Below are 26865 nucleotides of genomic sequence, written 5' to 3' on the forward strand. Positions count from 1 at the left end.
CGAGAGTCGGCTCGACTCAATACGTTGTTTATACACAGAAACTCGGAATCGGTTGAGAGTCGAATCCGTCAATAAATCACTTGAGTCGAATCTAGGTGAACGATTCCAAAACAATGACCGAGCTGACTCAGAGTCGGTTTTACGTTACGCTATGGATGGAGTCGGAGAGTCGATTCGCGTAGTTTTATATTTTTTTTTTATTTAGTTTTTTTAGCAATAAAATGTGTCTAAAATGTGCATATCATTAATAACGTGTAGTCTACAATATCAAATTCCCAAATAACTAATGTGTATAGGGATTCGGTTTAAAAAGACCCCAAAAATACCAAGAAAATCAAATATATATAATACTATATTGTCACGTGTCGTATAGACTCATAAAATCAGAAGGGATTTCGGGCTAAATAATGCAGCATGTATGAAATTGCGTGTACGAGTGTGCGCATGCGCTTTGATTCAGACACCCAGCAGTAATGGCGGACAGGACTCCAGAGCACGTGTTCAGCGTCCTATTTACAGCACGTGGTTGAATGCTGTTTTTACTTGTGCACCAGTCCATCCCCCATCACATGATCCTAGTCATGTATTCAAGGTTGCCAGATTGCACGGCGTGTTAATACCTCACAGCTATTTATTTTTCCTTTCACCCCAGTGCACTCAAATAAAAATCAATTACAATATTTTCTACATTATCCATCATTAAATTGTGGGAGTCTGTGAGAAGATTTACTGCATCCAGCTCCAAACAAATGTTTTTTTGTATATTGTCATCTGATTTTAGTACATGCAAGAGCTTAGTATAAGGTTAATATTGAGTATTATATTAAAATATATTATTTAAGAAACAGCTTATGCTTCTAATGTACTGTGTATACTTGTAAAGTATATGTGTTATACAGAAAACACAACAAGATGTAGGTCCAATGCACACCTCGAATAATCTAAACCTTAAAAGTGTGAATGAAATGTTAAAACAATGCTAGAAAGTTTAATGCAATGCATTTAAAATCACTCTCAGAAACACAGCAGGGTGGATTTTTTATTCTTTTCAATAAAAAGCATTAATTTATAATATAAAAAACAACTATAAAAATGTAGACAGTATCATTTATGATTTATAGAGAAAGACCTCTTTTAGGTCAGATACTTGAAAAATTGATTATAGTCAATACATAATCTAAGTCAGGTACTTAGAGTTTCTATTTTTTTTACAGTGGAGTGCAAAAGTGTGTACCCCCTGCCCCCAAGGTTTCTAAATATATCTATAAAACTCCTCAGAAATGCAGTGTGGGTTTTATCCTAGAGGGGAAATAAAAACAATCCATAAGTTATCTATATACATTATTGTATTTTATGGACATGAGCGTTTATGTTTTGACCATTTCGGTTACTAATTAAATTAAGTCTGTTTTATTAATTCTGTCCTCAGTGAGTGCAAACATTTTACTTTACTGGTTATACAGTTTTCTTCTTTCTGGGACCTAAATGTGAATATTGACGGCTATTAATCTTTTTTTGTTTTATCTGAACTTTTTTGTAAAGGATCAGATTTTATGAGAGGCCAAATTTAGCTGAGAGGTTCTATGAGAGTAAAATTGTTTCTGTATAAAGTTTGAATTTTTTTGGATTTCCAGTAGCGAGCTATGAGGTACAATGTGTGGATAATTGCAGAAAATTTTGTGCACAGTGTTTAAATGAGAAATGTTTGGAATAAACCACTAAAGCGCTGCTGCATCATTTATTTAAAAAATGTGTTTGTTGTTGTTGTTGTTTTTTTTGCTAGAGATCCCATCAAGTAACCAAAATCCAAACAAATCAAAAAAGCATTCACAAATTAGTTTAAAATTTCAATAATGTTTTACTATGAAATTTAACTTGGACAGAATTACAGATCACATTTACATGTTACTCATAAACATCAAAGTCTTTTAGGGTAGACTTTGATCTTTAGGATAGAAACCTCCCAATATGGCAACCCTGATCAGCACGTCCTGCCTGTTGGTGTTAAATATCCACACACACACACACATACACATACACACACCCTGCACCCACTCCTGTAGATCCTGCTGTGGAAAAGTACAAGTGTTCCTGAAACCTCTGTGCTTCTGCAACCATGCACTTTTAGAACGTTGCTCAGAAGGTTTTAGCCAAGAAAATCAGATCAGAAAGAAAGACAAAGAAGTGTGAAGAAAAGTGAGAAAGTCAGATCAACAGAATCATCAGCAGCTGTATTGTGGGACAGCTATTTGTCTGCTTCTTCTCCAGAACTTTCAAGCTTCCAAAAATCACACCATGTCAGGGAACACACAGAAGACCAGAAGCTGTCCCATCCCGACCCGTGTGATCCAGCTGAAGGACTGGTCTCAGCTCCCAGACTGCTACAGCCAGACGCCTGGAGGAACCCTGTTCTCCACCACACCAGGAGGTGAGCACATGCTTCTTCCCAAAAAAGGGGTACAGTGTGGAGGGGTTTTTCCCCTCCAACTGAGCAGGATTGAACTGTGCATGGTGTAAATAAGTGGCACACATCCAGTTCACAAACCCTACAACTTGCAGCAAAACTTTTTACACCTTTCAAACATTCTTCAGGACTATACAATCATTTAGTTTGAAAAGCAACTCATGAAAAACAAATCAACAAGATTTTTCTTAACATGCTGACTATATATAACTGTTCTTCTTAGAGCTTTTTAGTTCTGCTTTGTTGCTCCATCTGAGCTTTCAACCAGCCAAAAACACAACAAATGGTGGCCATATCATTTATAAACCAGCATGTGGTGGGGATTTGTCTCTCCTATAGGACACTTACAAGAGCTTCTAAAAGAAAAGTAACCAAAAACTTCGTTCTTCTCTTCATTGCATGTTCTACATCCCATATAAACTAATCAGACCAGGTTCCTTATCAGACCGGACAACTGGTTTATGTAACAGTAAGATACTTTATCTATTCATAGCTTGTTTGCTGTGGAGATACCGCACTCCAGAAGCTGTAAGAAAAACAAAAACAGTTGATGAACAGTCTCCACCCAGCACTCACATTGTTCCTCTTTCTATCAGACGCTCTTTTTTTTTTTTTGTGCATGTCCATTCCAGGAGCACTATGCCAAGTAGGAGGGATTTTCTTGGAAAGTCGCCCTTCCCTGCTTCCACAGCTGTTGCATTTCAGGAATAACCCAGAACTTGATGTCCGGGCCAAAAAATGTGAAACTTCTAGGAAGGTTAAAGAGGACAGCGTGGCCAAGTTTATTTTTTAAGATAATTTCTTGTGTCTTGCAGTGACAGGAGTGAGGATCGTGTGAAATGTGAGACACAGAAGCGAGTATTAAGGTTGAGAAACATCACAAATTCTTCTTCATGCTGTATTAATGAGGAAGTGGCACACTGTAGATAGATATGAGGGGGAAAAAAGCACTACGAAATTGCAAACCGTAAACCAATGGTCAATTCACAGTGTTTAATTTGGTCGTTGACTCTCAGTTTTACCTCCTGATACATTTTTCGAAGGACGTGTAAAAAAACGTCTCTATTTTTTATTCACTGCTGATCATGTGGATGTGTCTGGAGGATCTCAGCACAACATGGAGACTCGGTTTGTTTAAATCTGGTAACCACCACCACCGTCTATCATGTTTTTTTTTTTTTACTGCATCTACAGTCTACATTTACATCTACAGCCTGGACTAGAAAGAAATCAGCCCAAGTCTCACTTCAAATACAGTCTTTACACATCATTATAAATTTTTCCTCATAGTAATAAAATAAAAATAAATGAAAGAAAAGAGGGTTGAATTAGACAAACCATGTACTGGAGTTAATTCAGAGATACAGCAAGTAAAATGTTACCTACAGTATTTACCTTCAATGTACTTAAGTATCCAAAGTACTATGATTTATCACCATAATTTTCTTATTATCATTTTTTCACAAGAATTTTTACTTAATCATCTCAGTTTATGTGTAAAGACTCGAATGTGACTCTCAGCACACTGATCTATTAATAGAATGATATTAATGACTCGAACACTGATTTCTATTGCAATGATCATGAACCCAAAACCTTCTTTTCAACTCAAAAAAAAGTCTGGAGTTTCTTCATCATTTCTTCCTCTCTAAATGTTCTTTGTGATGTTGAACTGATGCTGAACTGTATCTTGGTGATCAGTAGATACACAAAGCGGCAATCAAAACAAGATTATAAACGGAGCGTGCGCTCGATCCTGATTGGTGTTGCACTCGCTGCGTGTTTCAGCGGTTATGTTTTTGTCCTCGGAAAATAAAAAGGAACGACCGATTTCGCAAAATGTAGTTGAGTAAAAAGTCAAATATTTGACTTTGAAATGTAGTGAAGTAAAAGTCTCCCCAAATGGAAACACTTAAAGTACCAACACGTGAAAAAGCTTCATTTAGTGTGTGTGTGTGTGTGTGTGTGTGTGTGTGTGTGTGTGTATATATATATATATATATATAATAAAACCTATTTGACTTTATAGTCAATAAAAGTTGAGTATGAGTGGAAGCGAAGCAGAACCTCAGTGTTGTTAAAACATTGCTCCCAGTGTCTTCGTTTTCCTCTCCCTGCTCCTTCACCCCTTTTTTTTTTCATGAACACGGTGCACAAAAAAAAGACAAGGTTGCATAACATGTTTTTCTGCTTCTTGATAGGAAGCATGGATACGGTACATCCCCCGAGTGTAGCAGAGTAGCACCACCTCTCATACTGGTCAAACTTCAGCCAGATCTCCTCGCCCCTCTTTACAGCTCTACGTTAAAGTCTCAGCTCTGCTTTCTATCTTAAAGATAAAAAAAAAACACGCCTTGTTTGTACAGTTTGTACACGTTCAGAACTTGCGCAACATCCAAGTGGTTTGTCCTGCCTCAAAATGGCTCCCTCCAACTCGAACATGTGCTCTGATTTCCTAGAACTTCAGCACAGCTGCCAAGGCTGAACTCGTCGGCTCGGCTCATTCAGATTCCTACGAGCACTTCTCTCTTAACACACACAAAGCCTGGTGTGTTACTTTAAAGCCGTTCGGTTTTGTTCACACTGAGCGCTTTGTCATGGTCTAAAGATCTGTTTAACACTGTGTGGAAATAATCAGTGCAAGTTTTTTTGTCCAGTGCATTTAATTTCATTTATTATTTTTAAATTATTATTATTATTAAAAGACTTGATAACATACACAACATTGCCAGGGTTAGTGCACTATCACTGTGGCTGTTTGCTCCTTACTGGAAATACGATTTGTTTTGTTGTTTTTTTACGCATGCATGAGAACGCTAAAGAATTCATAGCGCTAGCGTTAGCCGATAACCAGGAAGCGCTTTGGATTCTTTAGCGTTTTATGTCCAGCTTCAAGAATTTCTCTTAAAAGGAGAAAATCGTGACAATTCTGCATGTCGAGGGAGTGAATAAATGAAGGGTGGAAGGAATGAAGACGTTTGTTGACGAAATAAGTAGAATAGTTAAGTAGATCATATCTGTAGAAAATTAATTATTAAATGTAAAACTCACACACACACACACACACACACTTTTACAGAGATTCATAGAACCAATTTAATTGATTACTCAATTTGATATAATAAAATGTATTGCATTACTTTGATTTATTGTATTTTATTTTTATAAAATATTATATAATTATATAAATATTAACACACATATATTATTTAACCAAGCAGGCATTTTATTTAAAATAGTTTTAAAAATGTAAACTGTTTAAATGTTGATCACGAATAATAATAATTATTGACAATAATAATAAATTGTATTAATAAAAAACACTGTGACTTAAATACTGATGCACTGAATCGTGTATTTTGTGTGCTGATAAATTTTTATTATTATTATGAGTAAATTGCAACACAATCTTTACAATAATCTATAAATCTTTCATTTTCAGTCATTTAAAGTGTACATGTGTGATCAGATGTGATGATGATTCCTCTGGGATCTTGATGTGAATAATAATGGCCTTGAATTGTTTCTCCTCCGTCTACAGGCACTCGTATCATTTATGACAGAAAGTTCTTGCTGGAGTGTAGGAACTCGCCGATCGCTCGGACCCCGCCCTGCTGCCTGCCCCAGATTCCCGGGGTGACGGTTCCTTCCAATCATCCACTGGGCAAACTTGAGGAATTGAAAGAGGAGCTGGAGGAAGAAAAGGATGCAGCAGGTAAAGTGAATCTACAAGCACAAAAACGAGCCTAATAAAACATAGCCTATGGGCTGATTTAGGGAAATAATCAGCAGCGAGGGAGTGTGATGCCGTCTGTCAGAATCACGAGCAGAGGTTCCTTCATTTCCAACACCAGCATCAAGTGTTATTACGTTTACATCAAATCGTTTTTGTGTAACATTTAATGTCGTGAAATGTCATCAAAACACTTCCTGTTAGCAGATGCATTACAACAGCTGTATAGTTGTTTCTTCACGAGGAATAATGTTTTATATATTATATATGGGACTTTTATATAATAAAAGTCCCTCTGAATGATCAGTTACTATGGGAATAATTGAATAAAAGTTGTGCATTGATATAAATCTGAGTTCATGAGACTAGGAGTAAGATTTGAGTGTTATTCAGGAGGTGTGTGTGTGTGTGTGTGTGTGTGTGTGTGTGTGTGTGTGTGTGTGTGTGTGTGTGTGTGTGTGTAGGCTTGATGCCCCAATATAAGTAATAATAACGAGTAAATATAACCAAATGCCCTCTAAGGTGCCTCTACGTGTTAGTCAACATGATGACATGCCCTCCAGGCTGCATTGACGTCTGAGTAACAGTGATCACATGCCCTCTATGTTGCTACATCTGAGTCAACATGATGAATTGCAGTAATAGGTGATGAACAATATCTTGTTGGATTCGCCCACACAAAAGAAACTGGCATATTGTCCCCGTCTAAGTGTCTCCTCCCCCTCAGACACGTTGTGTTTTTCCCCCTCTGCTTGCAATATATTGTAACCTCTGTGTTTTCTTCTGCAGCTGATGACAGCCAGTTCGAGATGGACATTTGAGTGTGGGATGTGCCTCCTGTGGAGAACGCATTTGTGCTGGGACGCTGCTACGTTTTTCCATCGACCAGCTTTCACTGAATTCACTCATTTCCGTTTTTGAAGTTACGAGATAACGTATAGTAACACTCGGAGGGTGTTTTTCGTTTGTTTACAGCTTTATTTCAGGTATTTTTTTTTTTTTCCATCAGCAAGAATACAAAGAACAGAGACTGGATGTCTGTGCATCCTTTCAACGATTCTTATTGTACATACGGTACTTTGTATTTTTATTTTTATTTTTAAGGGAAATAATTTGATTTAATTAGAAGGGGGTGGTGGTGGGGGGCTGGGGGGGGTTAACGTGGTATAATTCAGAGTCGTGCCTTAAGAATATCTGAACGAATGATATATGACGTCCCAAACGCAACGTGAAAGTTTTTATTTTAAACACCAACCATTTCTACGACGACACATTTTTTTTTCCTTCTTCGCTTTGAAGGTTTTTCTCTCGACTGTCGTTTGACGAGTTTTTATTACTTTTATTAAAATTGTGACATGAAACTTATAGCATTTGAGTCATGCAGTTTTTACCGATGTACACGCACTGTCAGGGGCGGGCCGTGCCCCCAGTGGCGGGCCGTGCCACCCCCTTGCCCACCCCCTCCCCTAGGCGTTAGGTGGTCATACCACCATTATTATGACGCCAACATCATGATATAATAGAGAAGCGCATTAGAACAGAGCGCTGCATCAAAACAGGAACCGTACAGCGACAATTAACGTCATCACTAAAGCAAGAAACCCAATGAACACAATTCAACACGTCTCCTTTCACTGTAGCCGCAACTGCACCTCCCGCATACGTCATCTCCAACAGAAACACCGGTATTAACTCTGTAAAATGACCCTGGGTTTTCCATGCATTTATTTTTAAGTGCGTTTCTTATGTGCATTACGGTTTTCCTGCTGATTTGAAATAAAGGCTAAATAGAGTTTTTGTGCAAATTTTACAGGAAAGAAAACTCAAAAGTAGAAATGCTTTATTTTAAAATCATAACTGTTTGGAAGTGTTTGAGTCGACCTTTCCATAAAATCCAGCTTTTCTTGAAAAGTCCGTCTTGGAAATTTTAATTTCTTCTCCTCTGTCAGTCATTGTAGTGACACGCTGATGTTTTTGGATCCTTCTAAGGGTCGTTTGAGTGGCCAAAGAGCAGTCCGATTGGTTAAAGCAGCAAAGATCTGAAGATAGCAAGAGCCTGTGCAGTTCATTAAATGATGCTATGACTGAACTCTGATCTAGAAACTCTAAACACTCTAAAAGAGTAATGAAGAGAATGGACTATTGGGAATAATTGAATACATAATCATGGACACAATATATTCGAATGTAAGTCAGTGATTCTGATACAGGAAGTCATACCTTTAGGAAATATTTTAGTTCGACAGTTTCTCAGATCTTCCACACAGATAATACGAGGTTTGGGCCTCACTCTGTTTCCACAATATAAAAAAAGAGGATCAAAATAGTCCCCTGAACAGCAATGCGCCGCCCTCAGCGTTCCTTCACTTCTGGAACGTGTCCTGGAAGACTTTTTTTTTAAAAACATATCAAACACCTTCTGTGCTGGATTTTTACAATGGTGTCAAAACAGTGACCTTTGAGCTGCATCATCATCAGGAAGAGTCTGCAGGAGCCAAATCTGCCGATTAAGGTGGGCACGGAAGTGAGATCATGTGGATTGTTCTCCGATGTTTATCATGCACAAGTTGCCAAACGGTTTCGACACCATTGCGTAATGCTTGTTCATGGTAATACCGAATGCTTATTAATGCATGTATTTAGACCAAATAGTTTGGGTGCAATAAGATTTATATGTGCTGTGTACATTCACCATTGAGTACTTATTTGCTGTTATAATCTCCACTCCTCTGGGAAGATGCTCCACTAGGTTTTGGAGTGAGCTTGTGGATATTTGTGTTCATTCAGCCACAGTGAGTAAAGTCAGAGACTGATGTAAGGTAAGGAAGCCTGATCATGTTCAATGGGTTGGCAAAATTTAATTCTACCACATCCAGAAATGTTTGGTGATAAACTAGATGAGGCTGGAACAGTCAGGTGTGCCAATACTTTTGTCCATAAATTTAATGGAAAATGTCATTCTACCGTATCCATAAAGATCAATGTCTACAGTTACTTATAAAAACAATGAGTCTAGACAACTTTCTCGTTTACACCAAAAACAAAATGCGTCAGACGACCGGCGTTATTACACAAAATATCCAGTTTGTTCAGCTCATTGTTTTTAAACTTTTCAGCATTTCCAGTTTCAACCTTTCGATACTTTAGATGAAAATCCTGCAGCAAATACAAATTTTCATAAGAAACCTCAAACCATTCTGCGCAACTGAAATTTAAACTTTTTCCTGTAATATGTAATTTTAAGGGGAAAAAAATCTGCATTTTTGTACAAGAAAAACCCTTCATAAATTGTATGGATGGTAATTGATTTTGGTGGGTGAAAAAAAAAAAAAAAAAAATCAGTAATTTCTGTGCTTCTTATAGAATTATCAGAGTTGCATTTATATTAAAATTAAACATCTGACCGGCCAGATTTGAGAATTCAGAAGAAAGAACCTCTAAATCTACTTCTGAACAGGAGCTGTATATGATGGTTAGACCATTTTATGATCGGGTAGAAGTATTCAACATCGCCACAGATATCTTAAAAACCAAGTTTATTTCCACCAAATTGTCCAGGACACTGCAGAAATGAGTTTCCAGTGAATCTTACAGATAAAGGTGTATGTGCTGAGGTATAATTTTACCACTACAAAAGCCACTTTTTTATTTTATTTTTTCTTAAATTAACTAACATGATGGAGGATCTCCTAAAACTAATACAGGGGTGTAAAAAAAAAAAAAAAAAAATAGAATCTTACAATCCCTTTTCTGATCGCTGTAGACTAAGCATCTTTGCAACAAGCGCACATGAGGAAAATAATAGCTAGGAACACGGACAAAAGAAAACCACCAAAAAAATAATAATAAAAAAAAAATCAATGAATTTATTATGAAAATGACTCTTATTTGAGAGCGCCAGGGCAAAGTGTGTGTGGTAAATGCAGCCGAGACGTAAAATACAACCATAACAATACATTAGATTCAAAAAGGTACCAAAAAGTACAGTAAAAATAACACTTCCATCTCTGGAAATGTAAAATGGACAAAAAAAAAAAAAAAAAAAAAGTATAAAATGAAAACGTGAAAAGTGACATTTGCTTTCCCCGGTTCCTCACTTGTGGTCTGTACAAAAATTGAGCAGAAGTCCAGATTCTGCCTACATCCAGTAAAAGTAAAAGAATGAAGCCCAGGGATCGGCTGGGATCAGGTCACAGGTTCCTCTCCGACACCACCTTCATTAAAAATAATCACCACATTACATAAGATTTTGTACACAATCTAAGCACAATGATTAGGTTTTCTATTTTGGTCATGTGATGCAAACAGTTTTGTGTAAATTCAAGATTGCAAAGACACTGACTGTTAATGATGCATGTACTTTAATAGAATTTTAATTCACCGTGAACCCTTTTTTTACCCCATTTATTTTTATTTACAGGGTTGTTTAGATAACATGATAATTTCAATTAATTATATTTATTAGTAATTGAGGAAAATATTGAAAGGGGGGGGTTTACAAATAAGGTCAACTTAAAAATATAAACACTTAAAAGTCACATGCATTTATACATTTCTTTTTACATCAATCTACTTGTAAGAATCAACAGGACAGAATTTCCTCAGTCAAATCAAACTACGTGGCATACCTGCACAACACGATCAGTATGGTTTGTAGTTATTCTGGTGGCTGCCACGTCTTGGAGCTTTGCCGTAATTTGCGTTGCCCTGGTCTGCAAACGTAAAGGAAAACAAGAAATGAAATATCCCTACTCTGGGCGTTACTAAACCAAAGGAGACCGAACTCGCTTACTGTAGTCGTATCCACCCCCATAACCCCCGTAGTAGCCCGCAGAGTAGTCGTAGTTTCCGTATCCTCCATATCCGCTGTAGCCTTGCTGCCCGCCGTAGCCGTAGCCCTGGTTCCCGTAGCCCTGATTCCAGTAGTTATTTTGACCCTGGTTCCAGTTTTGACCCTGGCCTGCAATACAAGACGTCATCCGGAAAGCCGGAGTTACCAATAGTGACAACTTAAGCTATACGAACAAAAATATTACTGAGACGAGTGTACATATCGACTGCTTACCTCCGCGCCCCCTGCCTCTGCCCCCACCTCCGAAACGTCCACCATACTGCTGCTGCTGATACACCTCCTTCGGCTGTGCAATCTTGATTTCACACTGGCAGGAGGACAAAATGCTCAAGTCAACCCATCCAAGACACAGCTCAACCCATCCAAGCATTAAATCACTTTCAGTGCTGAACCACAAACTCACCAGGCTCTCTTTGCCATTTGCGTCCTTGGTTCCACTGACATTGTGAAATTTCTTCTCCATGATTTTCTTGACTGAGTCTTCCTCCTTAAAGGTTATGAAGACGAAGCCTCTCCTTTTATTCGTCTTTGGATCCATCGGAAGCTCGATGGTCTCAATCTGCAAAAAAACAATACATACGGTTAAACCCACGGTGTTAAAACAAGCTTCTATCAGCGTTTTAGTGTCGTATAAATAGCAGGAGACTCTACCTCTCCGAAGGCACCGAAATACTCGCGGATCTTTTCTTCTGTCGTTTCCGGGTTCAGGCCACCGACAAAGATTTTTTTGACCGGCTCCTTCTTCATAGCCATGGCTTTCTTGGGGTCGATCTGCCGCCCGTCCAGCCTGTGTTCCTTTTGTGCTAGCACCTGGAGAGAAGATAGGAAACAGGAAGCATGGCAATCAGCTTTGCGGCAAAAACTTTTGACGGCTGCATGAGGGGGAAAAAAACCCACAAACTTACTTTTTCTACACCTGCAGATTCTTTGAACAGAATGAACCCAAATCCTCTTGATCGTCCAGTGTTTGGGTCCATTTTAATGGTGCAGTCAGTCACCTCACCAAATTTAGAGAAGTAATCTTTGAGATCCTTTTTACTAGTATCCCAGCTGAGTCCCCCAACAAACATTTTCCTGGAGGAATAAATGAGTTTGATGCATTAACTTTAGGTAGAGGTGTTGTTTTTATGGCATGGTATATGTCGGGATATAGGACAATCGAAGAAAGATGTCTCAACTAAAAGGAATTGACAAACATTTTTTTTAGACACTTTTATAAACACTGAAAGCACCATTCTATTTAAAAGTCTCAGATATTTCATTTATAGAACAGATATATCACCTTTGATTTTATAGTACTTTACCCTTCACACTGTGAAAAACATTGTATTCTTGCCAGACCAAGCAGAGTTTAATATATTTAGTAAGCAGGTAAAACAATTCTATCTATCCACTCATTAATTTGGGATCTCATTTATTTATTCACTACTAAAAGATGATTCAGCACTTCCAGCAGTAAAGCAGGGGTCCCCAAACACAGGGCTGAAGATGCTCATTTTGATACCAGGGTATACAACAAGAAAAGAAAAAAAACTCACATTCTAAATAAAAGAAAACCACTTACGTATCTGCCAATTTGCTGCACTAGTTATTGATAAAGCTTGCGCTGATTCTGCATTAAAGCGAGTTAAGTTGCATTTATTATATATGAAACATTGTGCTGCATAAATGGATCAAATGTCCAAATCTCTGCACAAGCAAGCCAAGATTGTGTGATACACATACATGCATACATCACACTCACACTAATGCAGAATGGTGCGAGCTTAGTTTATCAATGTGTAGTCAGAAAAACTAGTGGTTATTTTATTTATAATATTTTAAATAAATAGAAAACGCCTGAAGACAATATACAATAAACAACGTTTCTATTATTTTTGTGCGACCCGGACCCGTGTCCTAGTGCATCCAGTCACGTGATTCCCGCATCGTGTGCGCAGACTTCGTTCGGAAACGAGTCGACTCCTAGTTCCCAATGGCTGGGATAGAAGAGTCGACTCGGTGTCGCGAACGAGTGCCCACCCCCGTAAAGGTTTTATAAAAAAAAAAAAAAAAAAAAAAGCCACACATGGCGCCAACAAAAGACACGAGGGGGAGGGGGAGTGTATGAAGGAGAAGGGGGGCGGACAAAAGACTCTATAGTACTAAAACATCACGATATGAGCGAGTAAAATCGTTACATACCCTGCATCTTCTTCGCTTTTACTGGCTTCTATCCGGCCGCCGTCTCCATCCTGAGTGCCGTCTCCGGCTCCGTTGTTTTCCTCAGCTCCCGCTTCGGCCTGCAGCGCCGCGCTCTCGCCGCCGTCCTCACCGCCGTAGCATCCTTCTGCTCCGTTCTCCTCGTCCTCGTATCCGTTCTCCGCCGTCTCCATGAACTGCTGCTCTGCGTCGGCCATGGCGTCTAAAAAAAAAAAAAAAAAATACTGTTCTTACGAAATCGCAATAAACAAAACATTTAAATTACATAATAAAAAGGAGACACACTGCGCGCGTGCACGCTACCTCGCGCTACACGCCGGCCACCATTTTGACTAGCCTAGCATAGCATAGCATAAAACCTCCGATAACAAAAATCAAAACCATCAACAGGCTGAAACCATACTGATTAATGGTCGGTTAAATTAATCTAGTCCATCGGAAAAGAAAAATATTTAATGAAAAACATTTCTCACACACGGTCTTTTTTTTCACCACGGAACCTATAACCGCCATGTATCTCTGAATCGGTTATGTAACCGCGCTCGAGCCGCACTCACGCGCACATCTTAAATTAAAAAAAAAAAGAAATAATAAAACATCGATATAAACAACTTACAAGAAAAAGGGGGGGAAGCCACACAGCGTTACGCTTTTCGATAGGGAAAGGGGAAAAAGAAAATCCGTCAGATCCTCCGGATAAAAAAAAAAAGAAAGGAGGACTCCTTCCTGAAGGCACCGGCCTGTAGAGGGGGTTATATTACTGGACGGAAGAACGGGCATCCGAACAAGGACGCCTATCATTCGACAATTTGACCTGCCCTTCATAGCGTTCTGCCAATCAGAAACGTCCCCTTGACGTCACTTGGTACCGCCCCTGAACGCGCTACAATCCGAACCTCTTCCAAGCTTCTCCATGTGGACGCAGAATGCGCGGGTTTCATCCACATGGAGGTTTTTTTCCCTCAATAAATAAACGTGTAAATAAACTCCAGACGTATCTTCATATATAAATTCAAGTCATCAAGCAGCTTTACAGAACTTAAGTTATGGTGTATTATGTGTATTGATTACTGATGATTGATTACTCCCTTAGATGTTATAAGGAAGAAACATAGAGAGGAACCAGACTTAAAAGGGGAACCCATCCTCATTTGGGTGAGATCAAGACTAAAGTGTGTGATTATGAGTAATGATCTTCCTACAGTCTTATATAGGAGCTATTGAGCAACTCATAAAATAGCACAACATCTGAGATCATCACAGATCCAACACTAGCTTCTCTATGCCAAAACCTTTAAAAACTCAAAAGAGGTCCAGTGTCCAAACTCTACATAGGGTGGAATCCAAATAACGCTGGTACGTCTCTAGATGGTTCAGAATGTTTGTGGGCATCTACTTCTTTAAAGGTCCACAATCTTCACGAGGTGGGACATGACTGGAGCGTGGTGCAACCTCAAGATGCCTCGGATGGGTAGAGAAAGAGAAGCAGTGGAGAGGAATTAGCATAGCTGCTGTTCATGATATTAATAAGCACAAGTTGGTAATGTGCATGTGATAAGATGTTCTGGAGCACAAGGTTATGATGTGATGTGTGTTATGTGTAGAACTAACTAAAAAGATACGTCTTTAATCTGCACTTAAACTGGGAGAGTGTGTCTGAGCTCGAGCACTTTCAGGAAGACAATTCCAAAGTTTAGGAGCTAGATGTGAGAATGTTCTACCACCTTTAGTGGATTTGGCTATTCTAGGAATTACAAGAAGTCCGGAGTGTTGAGATCTCAAGGAGCATGACGGATTGTAGCATGTTAGAAAACTAGAGAGATACATGGTAGATAAACCATTTATCTTAACAGGTAGCCAGTGTAGGGATGAGATTGGGGTTGATGAATGAAGCAGGACATCCACCTAGTAATGCATTACAATAGTCCAGTCTGGAGGACATGAACGCATGGACGAGCTTCTCTTCAACAGATATAGACCACATGTTTTTTAGCTTTGCAATATTTATAAGGTGAAAGAAGGATGTTTTTGTAATGTAGGTGATATGATTTTTAAAAGACAAGTCGCTGTCTAAAATAATTTCCAGATCTTTTACCGTTGAACTAGAAGTTACAGAACATGCTTCTAAATGCAGGTTGAAATGCTAAAGCTTTTGTGTACTGTTTTTTTATGGCATAAAAATGGAAGCTAATCCCATGACTTCTAATAATATTTCTCAAGGGAAGCATGTATATTGTGAAAAGTAGGGGTCCTAGAACTGAACCTTGTGGCACCCCATAATTTACTGGATAATTCTCCATTTAAGTCTACAAAATAGTGTCTATGTTGTTAGCCATTTTGTCAAGATCATAAATGTCCCTGATAACAAAATGTAATTTAAGTTTGTTTTTACTTTGAATGCCACGTGCTTTTACATGGAAACACACAGTGTTTGGATCCACCTCTTCACAATATATTTTGCCTTCAGCACTGAGCAATCTTCTAAAAAAAGATGAGTCGAATCATTCACACACTTCTTCACACCTACAGGCATGTTTTTTCAGGGAGGACGTGGTTAAAAGCCACACACATACAGTACCATAAGTCAAAAGTTTGGACACACCTTCTTCTTATTTCTTGTTTTTTTAATTTTCAACCTACACAAGTACTGAAGACATCCAAATTATGAAAGAACACACATGGAATTAGTAGTAAAATAACCCAGATTATGTTTTATGGTTTTCATTCTTTAAAGAATTCATGGTCATGTTGAAAACAAAAACAAATTGCTGCACAATGCTGTGGTAACTGCGCTGGTTAAATGTGTCTTCAATGATGGATAACTATCAGCTAGCAAAGCACTTCCACACCATCACACCTCCTCCTCCGTGCTTCACAGTGGAAACGTAGTCATTTATATTTAAGTTGCATATTCATCTGCAATCTCTTCACTTATTTGGGGTTTATTTGGGTTGTTTTGTATCAGATATTCAGCCAGCCAAGTCTGGGGACAACACACACGACAAAATACACATTAGAGAAGTAAAAAGGAAAAAATAATATTTATTGATTAAATTAATCAAATTGATACATTTTCAGTGATAATCATTACTTACGAAAGGATCGGCTGGTTTTGTTTTACAGAGCTCAGTAAGGCCAGTAAGGAGTGTTGGGTTAATACACCTGTTCAGGTAATCTGTGGCAGCTTCACCCCTGGGAATGGGCTCAATTACTGCTAAAACAAAGACAAGAAAGAACAAGTAATAATAATAAGTTCATTAAAACTAGTGGATTGAAAATGTTCAGTTATCTTATAGGTTCTCTCACACACACACACACACACACACACACACAAACACAAACACACAAACACACATAGACACACCAGAGATAGAAAGTAATAAAGTACAAATACTACGTTACTGTACTTAAGTAGATTTTTCTGGTATCAGTACTTTACTTTACTTTGCTTATTTTTACACAAATATCTGTACTTTCTACTTCTTACATTTTCAAACCAGACTCGTTACTTTAGTTTTAATCTATTTAATGACATGATCAATATCAAAACATAAGTATCTGTACTTCTACTTAAGTGAAGGATGTGTGTGCTTTTGCCATCTCTGAGACACACACACACACACACACACACACACACACACATCTTTGTTTCTCTGCAGGTGTTCTCTAAAAATCTAGATAGATAGATAGATAGATAGATAGATAGATAGATAGATAGATAGATAGATAGACAGACAGACAGACAGACAGACAGACAGACAGACAGACAGATAATTATTACTTACTGCTGGAAAACATGAACCTGATCTCCCTTTCAGCTGCCGACGATGTTTCACTGCCGTGTACAGCATTCCTTAAGCCAGATGTCCCAAATTTCGCTCTCAAGCTGAAAAAGTAAAAAAATAAAAAAATACTATATATATATATATATATATATATATATATATATATATATATATATATATATATATATATGAAAATAAAGTGATTTTGCATATTTTTTGTAAGACTCAAAAGTCCCTTATGAACTTGTGGGCAAATATATAGAAAGCAATATTTACTCATTATATGACTTGTGTCCAAATTTTTTTTTTTTGTGCTGATAATTGAAATGCATTTACACAGATGTGAATAATAATGATCCTCTCAGATGGTTTCCAAAGCACTGTATTCTTTTGCTTTGGAATGGCCTCCGTGTTGGATTTTGCCAAACCATGAAAATGTGATCATAAACAGCATTTACACCAAACATGTATATCAACTAAAAAAAAAACTAAATATTTTTGCCTATAAATACTATAAAATAAAACTCTTTGACTGTATTTTAAAATATTATTATTTTAAATCTATGCTTCATATTTCACTGTTCATGTACACAAATCTTTATCTACAATGAGCATTAAATAAGTATAAAATGAAACTAAAGTTTCTGATGATCAGAAATGAATAATCATCTATATGTTAAATATTCCTCATTTTAAAGGTAGTGATAGACCCATTGTCCTATTCCTGCTTATGTTCAGGGATCTTCACTCCAGAAACTACCTGGACTGTAAAATAACTGACTGGAAGCCAATCCAAACACACACAAGCGTTTTGAGCTGGAAGTCAAATTTCCAAAATCATGTATTCCACCTTTTTATTGATGGTGTTAGAGATAAAAAATAATTTGTTACCTTTGAGGATGTGTCTCTCTGGCCTTGGTGCAGTTTCCTGGTCCCATCAGATCTTTCCAAGTTGTGATGGCTTGACGCCTCGCTAGAGAGAGAGCCATAATCGGGCCGGAGCTCATGAACGCCGTCAAACTCGGAAAAAACGGCTGTCCATAATGTTCGGTGTAGAAATCGCTGCACTGCTCTGGGCTCAGCTGAAGCTTACGTTTCTGACGTGATGAGAGAAGATAGAGAATTAGCTAATTATTCCAATGACAGACGTTCCTCTGTGTGTATGATCAAATTACTTTAATCTGACTTTGCATGAGTATAGAATATTTGAGAAAATACTAGAGTCGATACTATACAATACTTCTTTTGGCTTCTCCATGATACAATACTGAGGGATTATTTTGCCGTATTGATTCTTGTACTTCTACATATTTAATTCAATTCAATTCACTTGTATTGTGTTTTTAACAATGAACATTGTCTCAATGCAGCTTTACACAGATAATGTGGTGATAAAAATTAATAAGATGTTCTTTATAAGCAAGTTTGTCCCTGATAAATGAGCTGGTGGTGACTGTGGCAAGGAAAAACTCCCCGAGACGGCATAAGGAAGAAACCTTAAGATGAACCAGACTCACGAGGGAAACCATTCCTCATCTAGGTTGCACTGGATGTCCATTTATTAGAGATATATACATTACTCCAAAGCAATTCACTGTACGCTATACATCAATACAATACAATCACATTCATCAACATCATAATGGAGAAAAATGGATTACGCCAATCCATCACCTGCAGTGATCTTCTCAAGCTACACACTGTAGTTAATGCAGTTTCTATCTATCTATAATAGTGGTTTATTTTTTTTTTTACTTTTGCTTAATATTTTATCCAACTACATAACAAGGGTAGTGTCTCCAATATCTAATCCAGTTCTCCCCATAATTAATATTTACAAAATGTGTAACAATGTGATTGAAACTAAACCTGATCAGTGATAATAAAACAACTTCTAAAAGATAAAACTTCTAAATAGTTTTTTTTAACTGGTTTTTAAACTCCATCAATTTTGTTTTTATTGGATCACTTTAGTACTTAGTAAATTAAATCTAAAACCGACTTATCAACCCGATTTTTAAACGTGAGTACAAAATCATAACATTATATAAAGTTTATTTTTTTCCACTTTTATAGAACTGTTCCTTTTTTTTTGAAGATTTTTTCTTTTTTTCTCAATTCATTACTTAACCATAGACAGCATTAGAATTTTAATAACCACTTTTCTTTTTTTGGCACTTTTTTATATATATTATTTATTATTATTTTTCCACACTTGATTAATTTACAACCAACCTGAAATTTTATTTGTATTGTCTATCAGTCATATCCCTTTTTTTCTGTCTAGCTATTGTTCTCTCCACCCATCCATCTAAGCCTAAACAATGTCACATCACATTTATTTGTTATTTCAGAATAATTCAATCAAACTTTGATTGGGTGGGCAAGATGCAAATATGGTTGGGCTAAGCCCAGCTCTGCCCACTGCTGCTGCCGGCCCTGCTACAAAGCAATAGTCATATGTATGATCAGCAAACCTGTAGGGATCAAACTAGGTTTCTTCCTGCCCCCCATGACCTCTCTGTTAAGTTCTATACTCCTGAGGTACCAGTGATTCTGTCCATTTCTTTTTTATGGTCCTGCATGATTCATCTTGATGCCCTACCTAATCAGCTGGAAACTACTCTATGCAGCTGAGAATGGTTCATAATGACAGTCTAAAGATCCATAAACTCAAGAACCATGAAGATGGATTTGGACTGGAATTAATAAAGTTTGTTACAATGGATTTTCCATACGTGGAAAAAACCTTGAGAGGAACCAGACCCAAAAGAGAGTTCATCTTCATCACCAAATGTCCATTCATTATAGTTTTACACTGATCAGACGTAACATTATGAGCACCTGCCTAATACGGTGTTGGTCCCCCTTTTGATGCCAAAACAGTTCTGACCCATGGAGGATTAACAGCATGAACTTCTTCAGCAGTTTGTTATACAGGAGCTCGTCTGTTGGATCTGACCACTCGGACCAGCCTTTACTCATCACGTGCATCACTGAGCCTCTGCCGCACGTGACCCTGTCGCTGGTTCACCACTGTTCCTTCAATGGAGGACTTTTGATAGATACTGACCACTGCAGAACAGGAACTTCCCACAAGAGCTACAGTTTTGGAGATGTTCTGACGCAGTCGTCTAGACGTCACAATTTGTCAAACAGCTCAAATCCTTACGCCCATTTTTCCTGCTTCTAACATCAACTTTGAGGACAAAATGTTCACTTGCTGCCTAATAAATAAATCAACCCACTAAAAGGTGCCATGATGAAGAAAATCAGCGTTCTTCACTTCACCATTTAGAATGTTCTAATGTCAAAAATCATTATAGTTAAAATCAAAGGTCACTACAGGCCATCTTCTCCATATGTGTAGAGGAACCAGACTGAAGTTCTATCAAGTCAGTATGATTTAAACCATGCTCACTATGGGTCATCTCTGGACCATGGGCCCTCGTTTGTTCATCTCTTATCCATACTTTATTAAAGTAAAATAGTTTTTTATTATTGTTGCTTTGTAAATGTATTTATCATTTTGATTTGTGCACCATTCATATTGTTGTTTTAATGCAAATTTTCTAGTTATATCCTATGTTTTTTTTTTTTAAATCACAGATACATCTAAGATCTGATGCATGTTCATTTTGTTTATTACCTGCAAAATAGTGAATCCTGAGCGTAGGATCATATCTTCGATTTCATCTGCTTTATCAATAGCGTCTGGTTTGATCAAAGCCAAAGTCCTCTCTACAAAAATACCGGGTAGATCCGCTTCCCCAATCTCAACTGAGTTTTCTTTCATATTTATATACAAATAGCCCTTTATTAAATCTAACAAATTTTACAACAATCTACTTTTACTCTGCACAAAACTAACATCTCTCACAGAGCTTTCTGTTGTCATGCGGTTGCCTAGTTACCTCCCAGCAGCTCCAACACAGCCCCGCCCTCTCCGTTTACCCGCTTCCTGATTGGTCCGTGCTACTGTCGCGAGCTGCGCCTGTGTATAAAAGGCGTCCCCGGCGATCAAAATGGCGACCTCAGTACCTCAGAACCTTTGTGAAGTATTTAGTTTAGCGAATATATAGTTTTAGTATAAACGAATTGCTTAGTGTCTATAAATTTACGTGTATCGATAACGTTTTTATTAATTTTTTACCATATAGCTGCACTACTTTTTCAACATTCATTCTTTCAGTCGCCATCATAATCCTCGAATGTGATTGGTCGGTTTATTTTACGCGCGCTTTTACTGTATATAAACTCTCAGGTAGCAGAAAATTATTAAAATGCGACTGTTGCCGAGTAAAGTCACTTCCTGTCCTCTATTTATGCTTTTTTTAATTTTAAATATAATAGCCCATCATCCTATACGCATATATCCGTTGTCCAGACCTATGCATTCACTATTAATAATCCTTTTTCAGGGAATGTAGGCTTAGTAAGACATTTAAAGCTGCTAGACATCCAATTATAATATTCATTCAAGAGTACATTTTATTTGTATATTAAATCTTTTTACATGAACATTTTTTAATACACAAGCTATAAAATTTTTCCTGGTTAATCAGATTAAAGTGGTTTGAAGTCGTTTTGACGAATCAGTCATCTCGGGTCACGGCACCATCTGTGTATTTTAATGTACAAAATTAACATGATTTAGCGGTTGCAACTAGTCGAAATGCCACAAAGGAAGCTTATTGGGGAGGGAAAAAAAATGCTGTAGTTATATTACAGTAAAAATCACCAAGTGTGGACAGTTCAATTAATCTAACACACAGATTCTATACACTAGTGAACCAGCACCCGTGATGTAATCTGGAGAATTGCATCAACTAAAAGATTTGACGCTAGGATTTTTGTTAAGCCAAAACAAACCAACACAACACATGGAAACAGAAATGTTTTTAAAAATGTTCTTTTTTTTTAATTCAACATTCAAACATTAGAAAATCCTTCTATCGTGTTCCAATGGTAACCTGCCACACTCTGATCAGATTATCAGTGTAGCCAGCAAAGAGCGTCTGTAAAAGAAGAAAACAGAAGACAAAAGATAAGGAATGGAGAACTTAACGAGGAAACACCCCAACACAATTCAATCTCCTCAGGAGAACAATCATCCCCTCATAATTGCAGGACTCTCACCATGTGGGTTCAGAGTTCATGTGATATTATAATCACCAGGGTCTCAGTAATAGCAGTAAAAACAAAAAACAGGATAGATTCCATACCTGTCCATCAGCAGACCAGGCCAGAGCAGTGCACTGTGGGGGCTCGGCCTTGCTATTGGTGCTGATTACCTCCTGTCTCAGTTCATCGACGATGATCTTGCCCTCGAGGTCCTGATAAGCCGGGGGGGAATAAGAAAAAAAATAATAGCATCGTGTCAGAACCTCATGAAATGAAAAGCCATAGGAAAGCAAGGACATGTTGATTTCTCAGAAACCTTTGTCGTCATCATAAAATTGCAGTAGGCATTGGAGTTCCATCATTGAATCTTTCATGCTGTTCGTCAAGAAACCACCCAACCAGAATATTCCGATCTAAACCCTTTATGTGGGGTGGATTTTCTCTAGGTGATGGTTTACAAGACTAACAAGCTCACCCAGATCTTGATGCTGGGGCCGGTTGCGGCACAGAGCCAGTAGCGGTTGGGGCTGAAGCAGAGGGCATTAATTGTGTCTCCTCCATCCAGAGTGTACAAGTGCTTCCCCTCGTTCAGGTCCCACAGCATTGCCTGGCCGTCCTGTAAAAGCAGACAAACATCTGAGCAGCTGAACGTCATCGTTTGATCAATACACCTCTTTGAGAACTGGACGCGTGTTCAGAAACAGCCTCTTTATCATCACAGTGACACAGATGGCATTGGAGTTTCATCACCACATCAAACCAAGAAGCCAGAGTGACCGCATTGAATGGGAATATTGAATACTTTATACTGGGCAGGTTGAAAAGCAGATCACAGAACTAAATAACCTAGGGTTAACCCAGAACTAATTACCCTAATTACTCGTGCTTTACCTCCTTATTACATGTAAATTCAACTTTATTGTAGCGTCATTTCTCAGTTGAGCTGAAACGGATAAATGCGTACCTTTCCCCCGGATGCGCAGAGTGAGCCGTCAGGGGACACGGTGACTGTGTTCAGGTATCCCGTGTGGCCGATGTGATTCGTCTTCAGCTTGCAGTTTGCGAGATTCCACACCTTGATGCACAAATCGGAGAGAAAACATGGTACGTGTTGAAAGTAGAAGTAAATTTCGTACCTTTCAGGCTGTGTATTAGGAGTAAGGTTGCAAAAGGGGTAGATATTTTCCAGTAAATTTTCAGAAACATTCTATGAGAACATCATCTGGGGAATTTTGGAAATATTCCAAGTTGGAAACTTATAGGAAATTTTGGGAATTGAGAAATTCTTGTATCAAACATTTTGCTTCTTCACAATGCAAACTAATAAAATGTAAGTTTTTTATAGATTATACAATTATTGAAAAACAATTATAGATATTTCTTAACATACTTAAATATACTGTTTTGTTCTGCATTTTTTTATAAAATAATCTCTTTGTAAATTCATAGTTTATTCTGATTAATTGCTGTTAATTCCCATGAAATTTTCCAGCCTTAAATTCCTGGAATTTTGCAACCCTAATTAGGAGAAATAGAAAAACATGGTTTTATTTTTGTAACTAAATTTTATTCCCTTCATCTTCAAATCACCTGTTGTGACACCCTGGTGTACAAAGAAAACCCTACAGACTTGCACTGTTACCCATCATAATTGCAGGACTTGTCCTCAGAGCCCGAAAGCTCAGACAGAAAGTCGTTTTTTTAGTCATCGGGTGACGCTGTGCAAAAGAGCGTAGACTGCATAAACGAGGGGCGTTTAGTACCTTGACCATCTTGTCCCAGCCGCAGGAGACGATGATTGGGTTGCTGCTGTTTGGGGAGAACCGCACACAGGACACCCATTCCGTGTGACTCTCGTCCTGTAGGAGAGAAATTCAGAGCTCATTATTTCTAACTCGTTCATTTGATGGAGGTTTTATCAAGAACTTGATTTAGATCATAGACCTGATCGATTGAAAAGTTATAAACTCCAACACTTAGGACATATCTAGATGTGCCTTCTGACCTGAATGGTGTACTTGCACACTCCCAAGGTGTTCCACAGCTTGATGGTTTTATCCCTGGAGCCGGACACGATCTGACGGTTATCAGCAGAGAAAGCCACGCTCAGGACATCTTTGGTGTGGCCGACAAAGCGACGAGTCGTCGTGCCGCTGGAGGAACAAAAAGCATGAATAAATCCGCAACATGAAAACGGTTCATGGCTAAAGTAAATACAGTAAAATATTCTTTAATCAAACTATTGTTAGAGGAATTAAATGCATTATATTTATTCACATTGATTCTTTTCCTGTTTAATTTTCTAAAAAATGAAATTATTGTATTGGGTTTAATCAAGGAAATATCTGATCCTGATGCATTGTGCACAATGTAATTAGAAAAAGGAATATGGTGCATAAATTGCATTATACATACATATATATAAAATATAATAAGAGGTCGACCGATTAATCAGTTTTGCCAATTAATCGGCATCGGTAGTTGATTGCTGAAAAAAAAGGGGAAAAATCCAAACAGTTAGTTTTTCCGGCTAACAAACCGCCGTCATTACGAGGGCGGCCTCTACAGGCAAATCACTGACACTACACGCTGTTTTAGCATGCGAGACTGCGTGGTGCACGGAGAGCGCTATATTTCATTTATTATTAATTACATCATTTTATTAACATTTATTTATTCATATTTATTTCCTTAAGCACATTTTCATGATTTTGTATTTATTTTTGTGAAAAAGTTCAGTACTATTTTACATGGAGGAGTGTTTTCTCCATTGATTGATTAATCTGTTAGACAAGTACGACATAAAATCAGTGAACTATCCAGCTACTAACAGTGAACCTCTGATATAAATATGCATGTATATATATTATCCCCCCCGCATTCAGGTAGTCTTCAAAACGTTTTCCCAGGATTACCAGTGCAACAATGCAAAGGACAGCATCTCAAATCTGACTGGTCACAAGGTATTAATTCAAGATAAACAGCAAACAAATCTAACTGTAATCAGTCACACAAGAGGATTAAAACACTTCAGAACGTGCTGTTATTAATTTAAATATAAATTATTTTAAATATTTGGTATAAACAAGTCTGTGTATTCTATATATTTATATACCAACACGCACTGAAGCGTTTTCATCCTCCCTTTCACTTAAGGTTAGTTTGACACGGACGAGACGTAGGGGCACAAATGTCTCCCCACCTGATCAGACCCTACACTCACGTTGTCAGGTCCCAGAGGCGCAGAGTGCCGTCCCATGAGCCGGACAGAGCAAACTGGCCATCAGAGGAGATCACAACGTCGCTCACGAAGTGCGAATGTCCTCTCAGGGCACGCTGGGGGACACCGTAGTTCGTCTCATCACGGGTCAGCTTCCACATGATGACCGTCTTGTCTGTGAATTAAAAAAAATAAATAAGAGGAAGTTGAATCAGAGAGCATTGGCAGTGTAATCATACTGTATATTACAGTAGCTGTAATGACAAACATTGTTTTTGTGCAATATTTATTTGGGGAAAAACATTCGATACCATTTTTTTTTTTTTTAGCCAATTTGATCCCTTTTTATTTATCTTGTATAAAAATGTGCAGAACTGGAAGCAAATTTCTAGTAAGTGAAAACATTTGATTTGTCTTGGGCAACAGATCAGATGTACGACATGCACGCAAGTGAAAACGTGTAAAGTGCACATGCGCCTTAAAGCACTGTTGCGTCAATCTCACTCTCCTTAGCAGACGGTTGCACTAATAGGGCCAACTTGTGACGTCAGAATTGCACTAATTTCTCACCTCATTAGTGAACGTAATTAAAGCACCAATTAACATTGTACATTTTACATAGTTTATATGTTGGGTTGCCAGATTGGGATTTATTACATTGGGATTTATTACAATACGGTAAAACTTCACACGACTTTTTATTTTTTCTAAGACATGAATATAATTATTCCAAACGTATTTTCATATCAACGCGCTCCAAATTTAGGTTATGTGTCACGGTAATCCCTGCTAGGTGGAATAAATTGTACGGCTCTGGCAACCGGAAACGGTCGGGGCTGTGTGCTGTTCTTACCCCGGGACGCGGACAGAATCATGTCGGGAAACTGCGGCGTTGTGGCGATCTGAGTGACCCATCCACTGTGCCCCTTCAGCGTCCCTCTTACTGTCATCTGTTCCGTCATTTTCCCCGAGTTTTAGAACAACCTTAAAGGTGGATGGCGCCGGATTGTACCGGAGAGCTGAAACCTCCCCTCGCCTCTCACCATGCAGTAACAGGAAAAAGGACACATCATACAGGAAGCACAAACTTTGAGCGCGCTCTTCTTCATCTCTTTCCGGCAATCAAACACAGCGCGAATATCGCCACCTGGTGTCCAGTTATGGGATTTTTTTGTGGTACACCTACTGTTAACAACCAAGGAGGGGGGGTGTTTGCACAATTTCTTTTAAAACGGGAGATCGACCCCAAACACACCTTTAGGTTATGAAGATCTATTTGTCCACAAGAGAGAGTGATGGAGTGCTGCATCAGATAAGCTGGCCTCCACAAGTCTCTGATCTCAAACCATATGAGAGTATTTGTCAGTCAAGGAAATGCAGCCAACAGGTACTCAACACCTCTGGGAACTCCTTGGTTGTAAAGAGATTCCTTGTAAGTCTTATGAGAGAACACTAAGAGTTTGCCAAGCTGTCATCAAAGCTAAA

General features: G+C 38.1%; 4 protein-coding genes across 7 annotated transcripts; 1 reads left to right on the forward strand and 3 right to left on the reverse strand.

Moving 5' to 3' along the window:
• Nucleotides 1-2019: 2019 nt before the first annotated feature.
• On the forward strand, nucleotides 2020-7562 carry eif4ebp3l (eukaryotic translation initiation factor 4E binding protein 3, like). The gene is made up of 3 exons (XM_046849589.1): nucleotides 2020-2428; nucleotides 6006-6179; nucleotides 6987-7562. Exons 1-3 carry the CDS (start codon nucleotides 2296-2298, stop codon nucleotides 7016-7018), a joined length of 339 nt encoding a protein of 112 aa, XP_046705545.1. The 5' UTR covers nucleotides 2020-2295; the 3' UTR covers nucleotides 7019-7562.
• A 2156-nt stretch (nucleotides 7563-9718) lies between these two features.
• LOC124386007 (heterogeneous nuclear ribonucleoprotein A/B-like) lies at nucleotides 9719-14024 on the reverse strand. 3 transcript variants are annotated; one of them, XM_046849588.1, is made up of 9 exons: nucleotides 13725-13741; nucleotides 13234-13453; nucleotides 11955-12123; nucleotides 11701-11859; nucleotides 11453-11608; nucleotides 11263-11356; nucleotides 10990-11157; nucleotides 10826-10909; nucleotides 9719-10411 (listed from the first exon to the last, which is right to left on the reverse strand). In XM_046849588.1, the coding sequence occupies exons 2-8, from the start codon at nucleotides 13446-13448 to the stop codon at nucleotides 10839-10841; spliced, it is 1032 nt and encodes a 343-aa protein (XP_046705544.1). In that variant the 5' UTR covers nucleotides 13449-13453; nucleotides 13725-13741; the 3' UTR covers nucleotides 9719-10411; nucleotides 10826-10838. The 3 variants fall into 3 exon arrangements, with proteins under 3 accessions (XP_046705544.1, XP_046705543.1, XP_046705542.1); XM_046849587.1 differs by lacking the exon at nucleotides 13725-13741 and adding an exon at nucleotides 13868-14024 and having other exon boundaries at nucleotides 11263-11608; XM_046849586.1 differs by having other exon boundaries at nucleotides 11263-11608; nucleotides 13725-13743.
• Nucleotides 14025-15937: 1913 nt separating this feature from the next.
• Nucleotides 15938-20944, reverse strand: nme5 (NME/NM23 family member 5). 2 transcript variants are annotated; one of them, XM_046850278.1, is made up of 5 exons: nucleotides 20686-20944; nucleotides 17928-18133; nucleotides 17037-17137; nucleotides 16347-16465; nucleotides 15938-16234 (listed from the first exon to the last, which is right to left on the reverse strand). In XM_046850278.1, the coding sequence occupies exons 1-5, from the start codon at nucleotides 20830-20832 to the stop codon at nucleotides 16151-16153; spliced, it is 657 nt and encodes a 218-aa protein (XP_046706234.1). In that variant the 5' UTR covers nucleotides 20833-20944; the 3' UTR covers nucleotides 15938-16150. The 2 variants fall into 2 exon arrangements, with proteins under 2 accessions (XP_046706234.1, XP_046706235.1); XM_046850279.1 differs by having other exon boundaries at nucleotides 16347-16462; nucleotides 20686-20943.
• A 988-nt stretch (nucleotides 20945-21932) lies between these two features.
• LOC124386434 (guanine nucleotide-binding protein subunit beta-2-like 1) lies at nucleotides 21933-26450 on the reverse strand. The gene is made up of 8 exons (XM_046850277.1): nucleotides 26234-26450; nucleotides 25384-25555; nucleotides 24166-24313; nucleotides 23924-24019; nucleotides 23125-23235; nucleotides 22636-22776; nucleotides 22262-22372; nucleotides 21933-22054 (listed from the first exon to the last, which is right to left on the reverse strand). Exons 1-8 carry the CDS (start codon nucleotides 26340-26342, stop codon nucleotides 21989-21991), a joined length of 954 nt encoding a protein of 317 aa, XP_046706233.1. The 5' UTR covers nucleotides 26343-26450; the 3' UTR covers nucleotides 21933-21988.
• Between the last annotated feature and the right edge of the window lie 415 nt (nucleotides 26451-26865).

This window comes from Silurus meridionalis, chromosome 5, assembly GCF_014805685.1.
Source record: "Silurus meridionalis isolate SWU-2019-XX chromosome 5, ASM1480568v1, whole genome shotgun sequence".
NCBI classification, from domain to species: Eukaryota; Metazoa; Chordata; class Actinopteri; order Siluriformes; family Siluridae; genus Silurus; species Silurus meridionalis.

Coding starts and splice junctions, on each gene's coding strand:
- LOC124386007 (XM_046849587.1), bottom strand. CDS start 13,448: ATGGCCGACGCAGAGCAGCAGTTCATGGAGACGGCGGAGAACGGATAC. Junction 12,124..13,233: donor AAAAGCGAAGAAGATGCAGG/GTATGTAACGAT, acceptor TTATTCCTCCAG/GAAAATGTTTGTTGGGGGAC. Junction 11,860..11,954: donor AATCTGCAGGTGTAGAAAAA/GTAAGTTTGTGG, acceptor TCTTCTCTCCAG/GTGCTAGCACAAAAGGAACA.
- eif4ebp3l (XM_046849589.1), top strand. CDS start 2,296: ATGTCAGGGAACACACAGAAGACCAGAAGCTGTCCCATCCCGACCCGT. Junction 2,429..6,005: donor GTTCTCCACCACACCAGGAG/GTGAGCACATGC, acceptor CTCCGTCTACAG/GCACTCGTATCATTTATGAC. Junction 6,180..6,986: donor GGAAGAAAAGGATGCAGCAG/GTAAAGTGAATC, acceptor TTTCTTCTGCAG/CTGATGACAGCCAGTTCGAG.
- LOC124386434 (XM_046850277.1), bottom strand. CDS start 26,342: ATGACGGAACAGATGACAGTAAGAGGGACGCTGAAGGGGCACAGTGGA. Junction 25,556..26,233: donor GATTCTGTCCGCGTCCCGGG/GTAAGAACAGCA, acceptor TTTAATTCACAG/ACAAGACGGTCATCATGTGG. Junction 22,373..22,635: donor GCCCCAGCATCAAGATCTGG/GTGAGCTTGTTA, acceptor CCGGCTTATCAG/GACCTCGAGGGCAAGATCAT.
- nme5 (XM_046850278.1), bottom strand. CDS start 20,832: ATGAAAGAAAACTCAGTTGAGATTGGGGAAGCGGATCTACCCGGTATT. Junction 17,138..17,927: donor AGAGAGACACATCCTCAAAG/GTAACAAATTAT, acceptor TTACTTTTTCAG/CTTGAGAGCGAAATTTGGGA. Junction 16,235..16,346: donor CAAAACCAGCCGATCCTTTC/GTAAGTAATGAT, acceptor TGTTGTCCCCAG/ACTTGGCTGGCTGAATATCT.